This window comes from Anabrus simplex, chromosome 3 (assembly GCF_040414725.1).
Source record: "Anabrus simplex isolate iqAnaSimp1 chromosome 3, ASM4041472v1, whole genome shotgun sequence".
NCBI lineage: Eukaryota > Metazoa > Arthropoda > Insecta > Orthoptera > Tettigoniidae > Anabrus > Anabrus simplex.
The window spans coordinates 160,987,667-161,006,088 of NC_090267.1; the positions used below are offsets into that span (position 1 = coordinate 160,987,667).

The 18,422-nt window shown below is 35.1% G+C and overlaps 1 protein-coding gene across 1 annotated transcript in view; it reads right to left on the minus strand.

Moving 5' to 3' along the window:
* Positions 1-18,422, minus strand: part of Ten-m (teneurin transmembrane protein Ten-m) — a 107,189-nt gene that overhangs the window by 63,520 nt on the left and 25,247 nt on the right. Inside the window, exons 6-12 of the mRNA XM_068226818.1 lie at positions 15,801-16,070; positions 9,576-9,792; positions 8,040-8,234; positions 5,846-6,055; positions 5,596-5,704; positions 1,418-1,644; positions 408-615 (exon numbers count right to left, since the gene is read on the minus strand). Coding sequence (XP_068082919.1) covers positions 408-615; positions 1,418-1,644; positions 5,596-5,704; positions 5,846-6,055; positions 8,040-8,234; positions 9,576-9,792; positions 15,801-16,070 — 1,436 coding nt within the window. The remainder of the gene's footprint in view (positions 1-407; positions 616-1,417; positions 1,645-5,595; positions 5,705-5,845; positions 6,056-8,039; positions 8,235-9,575; positions 9,793-15,800; positions 16,071-18,422) is intronic.

The following is an 18,422-nucleotide window of genomic DNA, read 5'->3' on the forward strand; positions in this document are numbered from 1 at the left end:
GGTTCAGATCATCTTAAAATTTTGACTAATATTTATTCAGTGACTAAAGTTAGATTAAATACCATGAAGTCTAACACAGATGAAAAAATATGTTTATAATTCTGTTACTTGTAACAGAATTTCATATGGAAGAAAAACAGTTAATTGCTGTGACCATCAATAAAATCCAACACTCACACCCACACACATACATAAATATGAATATACAAAACTTGGGACGGTGATTTCACGTAGGGCACAACAAAGCAGAGTTGAAAACTTGTTTTTAACCATGTCAAAGTGATAGGGACACGGAAGAAATACACCACAACAGTATTATAACATGTGATGCACGTTTAGTAAGCTTATTTGTAACAGAACTTTCTCTGGTGGAAAAAGAGAATGTTGCTGTAAAAGGTAGCACTTACCTTTCGTTGAATGTCTCCTGTCGAGCATAGTTTTGAAGGCTACCCTCCTCAATGAGAAATTTCATGCGCTCAAAGAATGATGCAGTAATTGCTGGAGGCTGCTTACGTAGAAGAATATCAATAGGTTTTGGTGCAGACACGCACAGCTGACTACTTCTACACAGGTGATTAAAGCAGCATTCTGGATCCTCACAATCCACCAGACCATCTATGATTAATCAAAAATACCCCCAATTATATCTTACCATAATCAATTCTCTTATAAATAACATAGGTATATTTCATAAACATCTTCTATGATCATTATGATTGTGATGATTTGTTCCACTGAAATACACATAAGGAAATAAATAGTTGTATCCAAACTGAAATTTGAAAATGCTCTTAAAGTTTCTTCATATTTGAGATAAATGTGCACCAACATAAAGAAATAATTTCTCCATTTGTATAGAAGGCTGGTATATTGTATTAATTGTGTTGGAATGTTTGATTAATGACAAGAAAGTAATAGACTGGATTTTTTTATATAGGCCTACATCAAGGCATAAACTTTAGGATATACCGTACCAAAATTATGCACTCACAAATTCCTGACTTAGCTATGATAAATCCTGCAAAAAGAATGTAAACACTAAATATAAAAATATTGTATCTAACACATGTTAAAGCTGTCATTCAAAATATTTGAGCTAAAACAGTATCTTGCAATATGTGATTATAATTAACTTAATAAAGATTAGGCTGCTAAACTGTTAACCGGTGATGGAAAAAGTACAAAATAAACAATATATGTTTTAAAAAAGAAGAGATTTGACATTTAACTTTCAAAAAAAGTTTTGAAATAAACTTTGGTGGAGTGATACTAATCATCTCAGCAAGCAGCAATATCTGAACTAAAATGCATTTTACTTTAGAAGTATGGTTTTTAACACAGTATTCTACAAGGAAAGGTAATGAATGGGTTTTTTTTTTTCCATATTTGCTGGGATACTTAATACTTGTATTTATACCTTTATCGTTGTCTCGATTGTCACTGCAACTCTGTTCCAAGGCAACACTGCAGTCTCGGCCATCCCAACCATCAAGACAGCGACATTCCCATGCTCCATCTGTATTTACTCGACACTGACCATGGCCACTACAACTGTTTGGACAACCTTCCATCGTGCAATGCTTGCCATTCCAGCCAGTCACACAAAGACATGTTCCATTCTTGCATTGACCATGCTCATTACACCTATAAAAAATAGCATTAATTAGGTATATCTTTTAACTCAATGTAATGTATATACATTTCTGAAATTACTGTGCTTTTAATGATGTGTGGACATATGTTGCAAGAAGCCAGTAACAGCTTTGTCTTCTCTAATTGGAAGATAAATCAGGAAAGAGGTACTATTAATCCAAGATTAGTATCTTAATATAATACAACTAACTCCAGCAGTAACAGAAACTTGAGTTTTGAGTTAAAGAAAAATTATATTAACTTAAACTCAATAATTTTGTAGCTATGCATGGATGGGTTTATGGAGGACAAGTAATTGAAGTAAAAGCATCTAACTGGGGCTATGTACGTTGTAATGGGAACATGAAGGCTGATATACACTATAAATAGCTTTTATTCCATGGAGAACTGAACTATTTTCACAAAACCCATTAGCAAGTTATCTGTGTACAAGCATCATAAATAACACTTCTTCCCTAACCTTGTTCAGAAACAAAAGCAGCAAACTTAATTTTTTGTAATTCTGGAATGTTAGGATCTCCAGACAGCTTTTCTCCTTGAATCTGAAGTTCACTTATGTCAGGCTGTAATTTAAAGTTCTTCAACCACTCAGAACTGGCATTGCAATCTGAGAATCCACCTAATTTTTTGTTGAGCTGAAGGGCTTTTCCACAAGCAAGAGGTCCTGATATTGGTTAGCCCATGCTGCTTTGTGTGTGTGTGTGTGTGTGTGTGTGTGTGTGTGTGTGTGAATCACAAACAGACAGAATCTTCTACAGTAATTCAGAGTTGTTTGCTGTTCAAACATTTCTTGGTTCCCTTTTCAGAATACAATTTAGAGGCATACTTTACTAAACTGTCCTTATTTTTCTTTAAATCACTGATTATGGCCTTTCCCACACCATAAGATCTACAGCTAAAGAAGTGCCAATTTCAGCCTTCACCAATTTACTCAAAATGTCTAGTTTTTGTTCAATTGTTAAAAATTAACCCCTCCAGTTGATGCCATTTCAGTAAGACAAACAGAGTAAAGTATAGAAACAAAATTAAACACAACAAGTTTGACAGCAACTATGTTATAAGTGCATATGCACTACAACATGCCAGGGCCAACTGCAGATGAGCAATGTGTTGTGAAAGTTTCATCTTCAGCGACTGGGTTGGTAGAGGGAGAAGTGTAAGGTGGTCAGGTTCATTCAACTTTCCTTCAATGTGGATCGTGGCATCTCCACTCCATCATACAGCAACCAGTGTCAAGAGGGCCGAGAGTGAACCATGCCCGTGCTTTTTCGAATGCACCTTTATAAAAAAGTTGAGAGTTCGGGTTCAGATTTTCAATAGTTTGGATTATTGATGTTACACACTCCACTATAGGCTATATATAAAAATATCTGATAATCCACACTATTGCTTTGTATGAACTAGTGTGTGTGTGTGTGTGGGGGGGGGGGAGATCTGTGAAATGATATTAGACACCATTTTAACACTAGAACTGCCAGAACATATTATATATCCAACTGCCCATGCAGTGTCAGTCAGTCAATACTGATCTCCCCTTCCTATAAATTAATATTTGCCCCAATTTGTCCTCTTGAATTCCAACTTTATCTTCATATTGTGATCTTTCCTACTTTTAAAGACACCACTCAAACTTATTATGTACTAATGTCATTCCATACCATCTCTCCGCTGACAGCTCGGAACATACCACTTAATAGTACAATATAAATGGTCCGTTATTGGACATACCACTTAGTCGAGCAGCTCGTCTTCTTTTTCCCAAGTCTTCCAAGCCCAAACTTTGCAACATTTTTGTAATGCTACTCTTTTGTCTGAAATCACCCAGAACAAACTGAGCTGCTTTTCTCTGGATTTTTTTCTAGTTCATGTATCAAGTAATTCTGGTGAGGGTCCCATACACTGGAACCATACTCTAGTTGGGGTCTTACCAGAAACTTGTATGCCCTATCCTTTACATCCTTGCTAAAACCCCTAAACACCCTCATAACCATGTGCAGAGATCTATACCCTTTATTTACAATCCCATTTATGTGATTACCCCAATGAAGATCTTTCCTTATATTAACACCTAGATACTTACAATGATCCCCAAAAGGAACTTTCACCCCATCAACATAGTAATTAAAACTAAGAGGACTTTTCCTATTTGTGAAACTCACAACCTGACTTTTAATCCCGTTTATCATCATACCATTGCCTGATGTCCATCTCACAACATTATCGAGGTCATTTTGCAGTTGCTCACAATCTTGTAACTTATTTAATACTCTGTACAGAATAACATAATCCGCAAAAAGCCTTATCTCTGATTTCACTTCTTTACTCATATCATTTATGTATATAAGAAAACATAAAGGTCCAATAATACTGCTTTGCAGAATTCCCCTCTTAATTATTTACAGGGTCAGATAAAGCCTCACCTAAGTGTTCTGTTTTTGAACACTACCATTGTTGATAGAACAACTATAAGCAAATGATTATATCCCAACAAGAGCTTCACACTTGTGTTATAATACATTTTATTGTGATGATTAATACAGTGGTTCTGGCAGGTATAGATATACTATTACTAATGCCCTATTCAATGATGAAAAATTAATTATATTTAATATGGATAATTCTGACCTCTAATCCAGAAAAGTCACTGTAGCTCAATGTCCTACAGTAAAAACTGCAGTCAAAATAGAGTTTGTAAAAAGTGTACCAGTCAAAAGTGGTCATTTTGACTGCTCTGGCAGTTCTAGTGTTAATATTTTTCTCTAGTAAACATAGAATCTCCTGCTCAGGATGTCTACTTTCAGCTATACCAGGATTCAAGCCTGCAATTTCCAAACAGTGTATTGTAACTTCTCAGTCTACAGCTCCTGTTGTGTGAATAATAATAATAATATGGATTAAAAAAAGGAAATAACTAATTAATAATTGGACATTCTAGAATGAAATTTAATGTTGTGTCAATGAATGTTGAAGAGTGCAGGACTACAGTGCCAGCAGAGTGGTGACAATGTGGAAGGAGCAGTGGTGAGCAAAACAATAGCACTGACAAATTCTTGAGGCACACAATAAGGAAGCTCCTTAGAAGAAGATGGAAGCTGGCTAGCAATGGAGAAGGCACCCAGAATGATCTGGGAATGAAAACTGCAAGAATCATATACTCGAGTACCCTGTATAAAGAGTCAAGTTGGTGAGCATAAGTGAGTCTTGATTCAGCAGTGAGGCAGCTACAATACTGTCACGAGTCAGTGACAAAACATTCGGGAGTGCATCAGAGAGTATTGAGTGAGATGGTTAAGTGGAGTTCACTGTGATATGTGAATCGAGTTATGAAGTGAAGTGAACTGCTCTGCAGATGACACTGGGCTGTGAGAGGCCATGCTGGAGAACAGGAGTTTGACATGTCAGAGGGTTATAAGTTTGACAAAGTACTGATTACAAATTGCGTGAAGTGGAAAACTCGCACTTGAGTGCAGTTGTAAATAACTGTAAATAGTAGTTTAATAAACTTAGTCAGCAGTAAAGCATACTACCTCTCTGAGTAGTGATTCTACTTTTAACAACCTTGACAACCAACCATAACATCTTAAAGGACAGCATTCTTTGGAGTGTTGTCAAGGATAGTCACAAATATTGTGCATTTACTACTATATTTTAAGTGACAAACAGAGCAGGACATGGCTGTATTTTAGTGCAGGTTTGAACAACTATTTTATTGAATGAAGAATCTTAAATGGTAGCAATTAGAGGCTTATCTTTATGTCAGTCATATACAGAGATTTTAATTTTGTTTATGCTTTTTACCAATGTATTCATTCCCTCTCATTACTCTTCTTTGCTTTCAAGGCTGTTCCATGCAAATATTTTCTTGTACTGATACCTTATTATTTCTCTTTTTTTAATTTATAAATAATGGTATTTTCTTTCACACTATTTATGATACATTACCTAGGATCGCACTGTTTCAATTTGCAGTATTCTCCAGACCAGCCTGGATTGCACATACAAGAGTCACCAACACAATGTCCATGAATTCCACAGTCTAGATCACACAACTCTGAAAATTAAGAATAAAACATAGAACACTTTCATAATATAACATTAATGAACACTCATTACCACATTTGTGCTTACTTGAGCAAACCGCAACAACACATCTTTAAACCATTTGCAGAATTTGCAGAACTGAATTACTCACCTCTTGAACAGTCATCTCCAGACCACATGGGCTCACAACTACATGTCTGTGTTTCAAGATCAAAGGTCCCATGGCCAGAACAGTCAGGCAAACATTGTAACGCATCATTGTCCATTTGACTACAGTCTGCTCCTTTCCAACCCTTCTTGCATATACAAATACCTTCAGCACAGAAGCCATGACCAGAACATGTAGGATGCGGACAGTCCACTGTAGATGATAATGTTAATTAATTAAATTTCTCCATATTGTCATCGCTTACCAGTATTACAGTGAATAAATAAGACAGGTACAGTTTAAATATACGGTTTGAATTAAGTCATGTAAATAAGGATAGGGACTTGAATACAGTCAGGCATACATGAAATACAAACTCTCTGTCAAACTAATGAAAGTGCAAATTGTGAATTTATCAGGAGATTTTTATTTTTATAATTGTTAGGTTCTTCACTATGCCAAAATGAATTTTGAACAAATACATTTATGAACTACCTGAAAATGAAAATACATGATAGCAGAATTATACCTCAATTACTAATAAAACCAATAAATTCAATAACCAACAAATACATAAGAGTAAGAATACCATATCCACACTAGTCACCAGACAGATTTTGCACATTAAGTGTATCAGATTGTGGACCAGAATACTATCCAAAGTATGCCTACATGAATTTTTAGTTACTTGCAAGACTCTTCATTCATTACAATGACAAAAAGATGTTCCTAATAAGTTACCTGTATGCTTTGTTTCTAATGAATCTTCTTCTTCTTCTTCTTCTTCTTCTTCTTCTTCTTCTTCTTCTTCTTCTTCTTCTTACTTTTGGGCTGCTGTGGACCATGTTATTTCAACCACGTGATCCCTATTTGCTCAGAGGTCTTTTTCAACTTAAATGAACCAGAGTCCCTTGGTTTCCTTATTTAAAAAGCAGTAAAAGATCCAGTTGGTCAGTTTCTGCGAGTTAACATGTGGCCATAAAAAGGAATCCTCCTTTCCAAATGGTGTCTGTTATCATTTTCACATGCAGGTACACTTTTCTGTTATGCCATCTACTGTACTCCCCATTTTCTGTGATTGGTCCTAGGACCTTTCTCATGAATTTTCCTTGGGCTTCTTTTTTCAATCAAACACTTCCTATTCCTATTCAATGTAAGGTATTCTTCTGCCTATAGGACCTCTGGATGAATGACTGAACAATAATGCCTTAGCTTGGCATTGATGGACACTGATCTTTCGTTGTAGATATCTCTAGTTAGCTGGTATGCTACTTGTTGACTGTAGATGTGAATGCTTCTTTCTGAGTTAATAGGTACTATCCACTCGCAAGTACTTAAACTTTTCTGTCTGTCTGATTTTCCCTTTTCCAAATTAACTCTCTAGGAGCCAGCTTGATATTAATTATAAACTCTGATTTTTCAAAGGAGATCTGCAGGCTAGCCTTTGCTATTTGGGTTTTAAGTGGTTGATCTATTTTGCAGTGGTATTTAGGGAATTAAAGAATATCATCTGCAAAAGCTAGGCAATCTATTATCAAGTCAGTTCTCTCATATCCTATTCTAAGTCCAATCTCAATTTCTACCTTGCACATCTCTTTGTAGCATTCTCAAATGATTTTCTTCAGTAAGCTAGTTGAAGAGTAGAGGCGATAATCCATCCTCCTGCCTAACACCTATCTTGATTTCAAAGATGTCCGAAATCTCTCCTCTGAATTTCACTCTGGAGGTCATGTCGGTTAGGATCTGTTGGATAATGGCCCTTGATTTATTTTCTAAGCCCATTTCCTTTAGAATTTGGTGGAGTATATGTCAATCTATAGAACTGTAGGACTTTTTGAAGTCGATGAAGGTAGGCTAATCACAAACTTCTTATTTCTGAGATTCGGTTATGGAGCTTGTGGTTACACAAACCTCTTATTTCTGAGATTGAGATATGAAAGAGAATTTTGTATGTTACCAAAAGGAGGGGAATACCACAATAGTTGTTTACGACTTCTTTGTCACCTTTCTTATGAAGGACATGAATAAGGGCTGCTATCCAGTCACTTAGGATTTTCTTTGTTTCTCAGATCTGGTGAATGATCTCTGTTAGTTTGTCGATCACTTTGTCACTGCTGAGATTATTATAATTACAATTTCAGTTTTTAAAATTAAAGAGGAGTTAAATCTAAATAAATGATTATTCAAAAATTCTTACCTTCTTCACAGAACTTTCCCATATATCCACGAACACATGCACATTTTCCATTAACACAATGTCCATGTCCATTGCAATCAGGTACCTCACATTCATCATGGCGTAAACTACATTCCTTGCCTTTCCAACCTGGATTACATTGGCATTCGCCATTAATGTATTCACCTCTCTGACTGCACAGAACAGGACAAACACCTGCACAAAAGTGAAACAATTTCCATTAGTTGATATTAATGAAGTACTAGTACTAAAGATGGAGGGTCTTGTAATTCAAATATAAACATGGGATGGTGGTGCTTGAGAGAAAACATCAATATTGCTCCACCAGTATTGAGACTGAATGCTATGAATTCAAAATAATAAAATTACCACTATTACATTATGGACATTAAAACAAGAATAATCTCTTCATTCATTACAATGACAAAAGGATATTCCTAATAAGTTATCTGTATACTTTGTTTCTACAAATTGTCACCTCTTGAGTGGAAGAAAATGCTGAAATGAATCTTCATTCTCTTCTGTATACAAACTCTATTAGATTAGTTTCAGATTATATAAAGTTAATATTCTTCCCGGTCATTTTCCCAATTTCTTGGGGTCGGCACATTGAGTAGATCTGGCCCATTTTTATGACCAGTTGCCCTTTCTGACACCAACCCTATGTGTAAATAATAATAATATTATTGGCTTTAGATCCACTAACAACTTTTATGGTTTTCGGAGATGCTGAGTTGTCGGAATTTAGTCCTGCAGCAGTCCTTTTACGTGCCAGTAAATCTACCCGAGGCTAATGTATTTGAGCACCTTCAAATACCACCGGACCAAGCCAGGATCGAACCTACCAAGTTGGGATCAGAAGGCCAGCACCTCAACTGTCTGAGCCACTCACCCCTGTAAAAAACCCTATGTGGAAGGATGTATTCACTATTGTGTTTTTCTGTGGTAATTGGTGGTATAATGTGTTGTGTGTATATGAAGAAAAAGTATTGGGACAGATACAAATACCTAGTCCCTGAGTCAGAGGAATTAATTACGTATTATGTATAATCCCCGACCTAACAGGAATCGAACCCAGGATCCTCTGAACTGAAGGCCTCAATACTGGCCATTCAGCTAAGGAGCTACACATTACTTTGCACTTATCCTGATGTATTATTCCAAACAATGATTCTCTACACATTCTAAGCCTTCTTGCAATCCAGGCAATCACTCTGTAATTCTATACTGAGAAAGGATTTTACACCTTCTGCGAACTAAGAATTTGTAATATGTAAAAATATTTTGATATCATTTGGTTAGGGCAGAAACGTAAATGCAGCAAAATGTGACCATTACAAGACATCACTGCTGACTTTAGAGGATTTAAAAGATGATAATGAATTATTGACGTTCTTTTCGAGTAATCTTGGAAATTTGAAGGAGAACAAAATCGGAGATTATTTCCCATTTTTAACTAGAAAGAAGACATAGTAAAATACTACTAAAATCTAAGTCTGCTAAAAAGCACCTACTTATATAAAGAGCTGGACTTACTTTCACTGCAGTCTTCTCCTCCAAAACCTGGGTTACACTGACAGTGACCTAGTAGGCACTCTCCTTTACCACTGCAGCCATTGGGACAGTTCTGGGTCATATCTTCTGCAACAACCGTCACGAACGATACTTCCTGAACATCTCCATCATCATTGTAGAGAGAGAGAAACCAATGACCTTGCTCGAGGAAGTGAGTTACTTCTTTCTTTACAGTCGGCTAAAAAAAATAAAGGATGCATTTCTCCTAATACCTTTCACCAAAAAATTAACAAGTAAACTTATATAAGTAAGTGATTATTATACACAGGAATGAAGAGAAAATAAAGATCTAAATAAAACTTATGTTATAAATGTTTCAGTGTGGTTGTGTGGTAGAATCCTTTTGATATGTACTAACTACAAAATTAGAAAACTTTTGAATATTCAGTCATAACCTCAAAGCAATATGGTTTCGGCTTAGGTCAAGTTTTAGGGCTGGCATGCATGTGGCCAATTCTGTTTAGATAACACGACCGACCAACCGACCGACCGACCGACCGACCGACCGATTGATTGATACCTCAGAGTTATTTGAAGCGTGTGGCTGAATAAGGATCTATCTTACAACCGGCATGTTTCGAATTATGAGGCTGAAAATGTTGGAGAGCTTAAGTCTGCTTGGTGGTAGACAAGTACGCACGTAGACCATTATTCCGCACAAGCTAATTCTCTAACAACTTGTGGAAATCGTGTAGGAGAGATTCCATAGACCTTTACTCTGCCAAATACTCAAAATGGGTAAAATTGCAATATATACGGTACCCTTATTTGGCCACATGCTTCATTAATGGAAAAGGGAAGGGGGAAATCAACTTACTGGGGGGTGAAAAAGAAGCTGACTTTTTTTAAGAGGATACATATATCTCAAAAACCAAAGATGTCAGAGTCGTGATAATTAGTAATTGGGAGCTCCTTTATAAATAAAGAAAAACACATTTTTTTTTTTTTGGAGGAAATCAACTTAATAAGGGGGAGGAGGGAGGTACTGAAGAAAGGAGTTTAATTCTTTTTATGAGGGTACTTGTATCTCAAAAATTTAAGATGTTGCAGGCGTGAAAATTGGTATTTGAAATCTCATTTAAAAACAAAGTAACACACACTTATTTGGGAGAGTGAGGGTGGGAGGGAGTGAAAAAGAAGTTGAATTTTTTAATGAGGATTCTTATATATCAAAAACTGAAGATGTTACAGACGTGAAAACTGGTATTTGTGATCTCCTTTAAAAGTAAAGAAACACATACTTTTTTTGTTTTTGGAAAATCCACTTAGGCCTAAGGGGGTGAAAAGAACTGAAAAAGCAGGTGAATTTGTAAAATGAGTGCTGGTATATCTACTTTATATCTTAAAAACATAACATGTTACAGATGTGAAACTTGATATTCTGAAAGACCTTTGAAAATATAAGAAAGTATTTCCTTTTCGTTTTTGGAAAAATCAATTAACAGGGGTAAAAAAAGTGAAAAAAAAAAACATTGAATTATTTCTTATGAGGATACCTATATCTCAAAAACTGAAGATGTTACAGATGTGAAAATCAGTATTTGAATCTCCTTGAAAAATAAATAAACATTTTTTTTTTTTTTTTTTTTGAAAATCCACTTAGGTGGAGGTGGGGGAAAGACTGATAAAGGGGTTGAAAAACCGACGTTGTTACAGACATGTAAGTAGGTATTTGGAATCTCCTTTAAAAATTAAGAAACATTTTTTCCGACTTGTTTCTCACATGGACAGTATGTTGCATGGCCATCCTAGCCCCAAAAGGCAAGACCACAAATGTGGTTTACAAAGAGTTTCTGGGGGTAAATGACTCAATTCCTCGGTGAGTTTTTATACTTTAGGGATTTTCAGATAATGTCTTAGCACAGTAGCAAGAAACAATTACTTTTAACAAGTTACAATATATATAGAAAATAACTTGTCCTGACTGGCTGAGTGAAAACTACTGGACATAAAGAAATGAAATTTTGGAGATACATTTATTATCGAATGTAGGTGCTCACTAAGAGAGGATTTTTGGATGTTCTGTCACCAAGGGGGTGAAAAGGGGGGTGAATTGTTTAAATGAGCATATCTATATCTCAAAAACTTCATATATTACGGATATATTAACTGGTATTTGGAATCTCCTTTAAAAATAAAGAAACATGTATTCTTTTGTTTTTGGAAAATATATTTAAGGGGGTAAAAGAGTTGAAAAATTAGTTGAATTATGTGTGAGAGAATATTTATATCTATAAAAAACAAAAAATGTTACAGACATGAAAATTGGTATCTGGAATCTCCTTTAAACATAAAGAAACATGTATTTTTGGAGGAAAATCAACTTGGGGTGGGGGTGGGGAAGTGAAAAAGGAGTTTCCTTTTTTTTTATGAGGAAAATGTATTTCACAAACTGAAGATGTTACAGTCGTGATAATTGGTATTTGGAAGCTCCTTTATAAATAAAGAAGCACATATATTTTATTTTTGGAAAACTGACTTGAGCAGAGAGTGTGAAAGGAAGTGAAAATATTGAATTCCTTGTATGCAGATACTTATATCTCAAAAATTGAAGGTTACAGACGTGAAAATTGGTATTTGGAATCTCCTTTAAAAATAAATAAACACATTTTGCGGGTAAAAGTCAACTTAACAGTGGGTCGGGGTGAGAACAGGAATTGGATTATTTTTATGAGTATACTTGTATCTCAAAAACTGAAGATGTTACATACATGAAAATTTGTATTTAGAATCTTCTTTCAAAGTAAAGAAACACGCATTCTTTTGTTTATGGAAAGTCCACTTGGGGGGAGGGGGGGAAGTGGCGGGAATGAATTGAAAAATAAGTTGAAATCTTTGTAGGAGGCTACTCATATTTCAAAAGCTAAAGCTGTTATAGACATGAAAATTGATATTTGCAATTTTCTTTAACAATAAAGAAACACATATTTTTTTGTTTTTGGAAAATCCTCTTAAAGGGGTTAAAAGAATTGAAAAGTAGGTGAATTTTTAAAATGAGTACCGGTATATTTACTGTATATGTCAAGAACTTATCATCTTACAGACATGGAACATGGTATTTTGAAACACACATTTTTGCGGGAGGGGGAGAATCAACTTAATGGGGGATGGGGGATGAAAAAGGCATTGAATTATTTTTATGAGGATACTTATATCTCAAAACTGAAAATGTTACAGACGTGGAATTGTTGTTGTTGTTGTTGTTGTTGTTGTTGTTGTTGTTGTTGTTGTTGTTGTTGTTGTTGTTGTTGTTGTTGTTGTTGTTGTTGTTGTTGTTGTTGTTGTTGTTGTTGTTGTTGTTGTTGTTGTTGTTGTTGTTGTTGTTGTTGTTGTTGTTGTTGTTGTTGTTGTTGTTGTTGTTGTTGTTGTTGTTGTTGTTGTTGTTGTTGTTGTTGTTGTTGTTGTTGTTGTTGTTGTTGTTGTTGTTGTTGTTGTTGTTGTTGTTGTTGTTGTTGTTGTTGTTGTTGTTGTTGTTGTTGTTGTTGTTGTTGTTGTTGTTGTTGTTGTTGTTGTTGTTGTTGTTGTTGTTGTTGTTGTTGTTGTTGTTGTTAAGCTCATTAATGGTTTGGATTTGCTACCCAGCCATATGACCTACAAATATTGGGGTGTCACACTGTCATTGTGATGATTTCTTCAACTGTATTGCTCAACTTTCTTGACCAGGTTTACTGTCTTGTGAGGCAGAGTCCTCAGTCCGGGATCGGGAATTGAACCAGGGCCTCTGGGAAAGGGTCAGACACATTACCTTCCACATTCACAGCTGGAATAAGGTACTTCGGATGGCTTTGGATTGCACTCAGCAAGCAGGAGGCAAAGTAGTACCAAAGAAGACCACTATTGTTAGCAAGAACCTGACAATGGACCTGGAAATGATGTCACTGGCCCTCAGAAAAATTGCTGAGTCATTGTTTGCTTCTCTTTGTCTGAGAGATGGCATTATTGAGGTTAAAAATGTTATTTCTCAACTTCTACTGAATGAATTGTAATAAAAAACCAAGTGCAGGGAAATTCTTTATGTCTCTACTTTAATACTGGTAAGTTTCATGAAAAATGAGTTACCTAATAGTTTTTGTGTTTATTCAATCCAAATCAAATGACAAATAAAAATAAAAAGTAATAGTCATTGTCTTTACATTGTGTATACTATCAACACTTTGCAATAGAAAAGCTTTAATTACTTCCTCCAATTCAATATATACCGTAAAACGGAGTAACTTCGGCCACTTTTTCGTATATTTTTAAAAATAAAATGTGAAATATTCCCTCTAATTTTCTGAAAAATATAATATAAATTCTGCCATGTTTATTCTTCATTTTTAAATATGAACATAATTCTCATCGTAATTCAGTAATGAATAATGATTATCGAAAGAGTGGCCGGAGTTACCCCGTGTTTTGGGGTAATTTCGGTCGCCATAAAAATAGTCCAAGAAATGAAGTTTTCTTCGATGTAGTGTTACTTCGGCCACCGTGAATGTTTTTTTAAAAACCTGCAAAACGCCCCGTATCAACAATCACAAACAAATTAAAACGATTTATGCTGAAAAAGATGTATAGTGATCAAATTCACTTTTTCCCAAAAGAAGAAACTATTTTATTTAGCCTAAGCATACAAGCATTGTATGATATTACAAATTACATGTTGCATTGCGTAAATATTTGTAATGGTACAAAATGTAATAAATAAAAGGTATGGAAATCATAAAGCCCAATTGTATGGAGAGAAAAGGGGGTCGGAAAAGAAGCAATCTTGTAGACTGTTCTCATAATACACTGTCTTCTAAATTAGAAAATATCTGGGCCAGCGTCAAGTTCTTAAATGTGTATCGTCCATGTCAACTGATATCCGTCTATTTATCAATGAAAATGGAAACTGTCTTTCCCCTCCGTGTCGGGATAAACGTCCCCGTTTATTGTTATTGTGCCTTTATTAATGTCTTCTAAAGCGTTCTCGAAGTAAACGGGATGGTAATTACAATATCCGCGGCCGCGTAATGTTTTCCTGTACGTTCTTGGCATGGCCGAAGTTACCCCGGAAGAGGACAACTTTTATCACAAAACTATTCCCTGAAAAACCTATTTGATTAAAATGTATAAAATTGTGTTGATCAGTTACCAGACAAACTTACATTTTGACCCCATAAACCACTGGAATGGAGAATTGAATGCTGGGGCTAGAGAACAGTTTGTTTTCTGTTGTTACCAGACAAGACAATAGTCGGGGCTGAGAAAAAAATCGATTGACTCAACAATGAGCCTGCCAATGTTATTTGGACTACCGAGTGTTGATAGAGCATTCTATTGTGTGTGCATTTTAGTTGTTGCAATTGGTTCATCTTTTCCAGTATAGAAGGCAGGAGAAAATAAGTGTTGCTATTCGTCAGTGGCCGAAGTTTCCCTGTATGGCCGAAGTTACCCCACTTTACGGTATATCAATCTTTTGATGGAATGATTTTTAGCCAAATATGTTTCAGCTCATCTTTGAGCCAACTTCAATGAAAATACATTAAAAGTTACATGAATTAATGTTGAATAAGTAACACAAAAAACAATGTGTAAGAGCATGTAAAAATCCAGATAAAACACGATATATCTATAACAAACAAGGTTATAGTGAGGTTGGAAACCCCTATGTCTTAAAAGCTTTTCATGTCACTTTATAATGAAGATGAAATCATTTATAAAGTTGGAACAGTCCATCTTCATATGTCACTATGCATATGATCTGGAGGGCAACAGAAGCTGGTAAACATAGGATATGTGAAACAAAGGCCAGGTACCCACAGTGTTGTGTGACTCAATTAGTGGAAACTGTCAATATGTAAATCTTATAAAGTCCAGATGTTATTTATTGAGTAGTTGCCCCCTGTGTATTGAATAGGAGGAAGTAATTAAAGCTTATCTATTGTAAAGTGGAAATTGTCAATATGGAATGATACTAATATCTTATAATACTACCAACCCTGTCAAAATTGTGACAAAAAACAAATGTATGGACAGATACAACATGCTTACTATGTTGGCAAGATTCTGCACAGCCTATACTTTAACATCATAGCAACTGTTCCTTCTCTCTAGCAACTTACCTCTCTTATAAGCTCTTTTCTACACTGCTGACTCTTATTTAATTCACAAACTTTCATGAATCTCTAAAATTGTGAACTTCAACATAACTTAAATACTCACATGTGAACCTCTTTTACTGCGGACCTTGAAACCACTGAGAACTTCTAAGATGTCGTATTGCGTATGTGTGGGTAATGCGTTACGGCGAGCATAAACCCCTATACTGGCACCTCGTGGAATGCTGTAATCAAACTTGACATATGCTGCTTCCGATTGATAAAACTGCATATTCCAATAACTATAAGGAGGAATCTCTTTGGATAACTTCTGGCCCAGAGAAATTTGTGAAAATGTTGTACCATCAGGAGGAAATAACCTTGCTGGAAATGTCTTGGGACCTGAAAAATATTAATTCATTATTTCAGTGTATTCATAACTTTATCTTGTCCTGACAAAGAAACCCTCTTTTTAACATAATGGCTCTTGTTAATATCATGTAAGTTTACTCAAGTACATCTCATGTTTTTCAAATTTTTAAACAGATTTGAGAATTTGTATGTCTGTGTTTTATAGACAATTGTCTAGTCTTCATAGATCAAAATGAAATAGTTTATATATGATACAGTATAATATTTTCCTCCCTCCCACTTTCCTCCGAAATACTCTTGAGTATCCAGGAAGCACGACATTTATTTCTTTAGCAAATATCTGTTGAATATATATATTTGTGAACCATACCACTGCTGTTAAATTGATATAAAAAGTAATTTACAATTTTTCCTAAATGATCCAAGAAAAAAGATTTCATAATTCGGGAGTGTTGCGCTAGACAGTATTGTTGGCAAATCAGATGTAACTTTCTGTGTTATGTATGGATTACCTTGACTTTTACTGTAAGATATCATTCTACTTCTAAACCATCCCACCCTTTTCATAAAGGGGTTGATTGTGAAGGAATAACACAGGGAATCAAAATAGCATGACAGCAGCTTACCCATGAACAACAAGTGAATATCTGGACAGTACACTTTTACCCAGATGAGTGGCATTATCATGTTACCAACAATTAGTAAAAAATTTACCATTGCCATGATTGTCTTGTTGAGAATAGTCCACTATATCTGCCAGTTTTTTGCCTAATATCAACAGATGAATGTCCTCATGGGCTAGAAAGGAGTTACCAAATCCTCACACCAGGTAGGATTTCCAAATGGTCAACAGAAAATAAAACCATTATTTACCTACATTATACTTAACTAAGGGCGCCCATACAAAATGATTTAAAAGTCGGTATTACATAGAAGTGGTAGTACCACCCCCCACCAACAGGCAGGGGATACCGTGTGTGTTATTTTACCACAGAATGCAAGTCCCCATCTTCCAAAATGTTAAAAATACTACATACCCCCAGGTATAGCCCCCCCCCTCCCCTACAAATTGTCATATGGACACCCGTGTACTTAACTGGTTCCAAGGGCTATTCTGTCTCAGTTTTGAAAGTAATAAGTCTTTGTTTCCTTTGAGTTCTGTATCATCATATGTTGTACTTCTATACCCAAGGGCTATCATTGTTTTGGGATGATTAATTTATAAACTGTAGATGCATTAACATAACACCATACTCTAGATGAAGTAATGCTAGGTGCTGAAAAACATCAAGATGTACATCATTTCCAATTTTGGGCCATCCAAGACCAGCACCACACAAATGAGAATGATAAAAAGTCCATTTCTCTTGGCATTCAATCGTTAAACTTTTTTTTTTCTTTTTTTTTTTTTTTTAGAAATTTCATCACCTATTTCATACACAATAGATCCAAGAACAAAATAATTTTAATTCTGAGTGCCACTGATCATCTACTGCTTAGTGATGAGGCTACATTGTCCCTTGTCAGATGTTTGAACATGCTCACTGTAAATTGGTATGGTAAGTCTGAAACATTTTTGACTTTATGTATGTCTTGTATGTCAATCTGGCCTGAGTTTTAGGGAAGAGAGAATGCAAGTTAGTTTTAAACTTAATTCAAACACATCACAGCTGAGTCAATCTTGACAAAATATGTGATGCTGTTGACTATCCTTTCTTTTTTCCAGTTTGTGAAAAACAACTAAATCATTAGATTAGTATCTAAAAATTGCCATATAATAGATCTGAATCAGAAGTATGCCCAGTTACATAGGTGTGTACAAGCTGAAACCTGCAGGTTAGACAGAGAGTATTAACTATGAATTTAAAAGTCCACTGGGCCTTAAGTCTATACTTAGGTATCTAATGGAATGAATTTCAGTTCTTGGATACATTTGACTTACGGTATATGTCAAACAATGAGAAGTAATGAAGTATTGAACACATATGCAATCAGGTTTTGAAATTATTAGAGTGGTTTACAAAGGGCTGTATACAGAAAATTTTCATGGACAAAATACTAAAATGAAACATAATATGAAGCAAAATGAGTCAGATACTTTTCACAGCAGTGGAATTTCACTTAGTAAAAAATTTACAAAGAGTTCAATTTCTTTTTAAGATGACAAGTAAGTAGAATGGGGAAAAAATTATCTTGATTGTGACTGTGATCAAAGCATATCAAAATAATCTGTCAAGTATGTGGTATTAATAGTTAACATCTCAAATAAGCTATAGCATTAAAAAAGCTGCATAGTTGTTAAAACTATATGAAAATGATTATTTCTTGAAATATAATAATATAAATATTACAATCAGTGTATCTGCAGCCTACA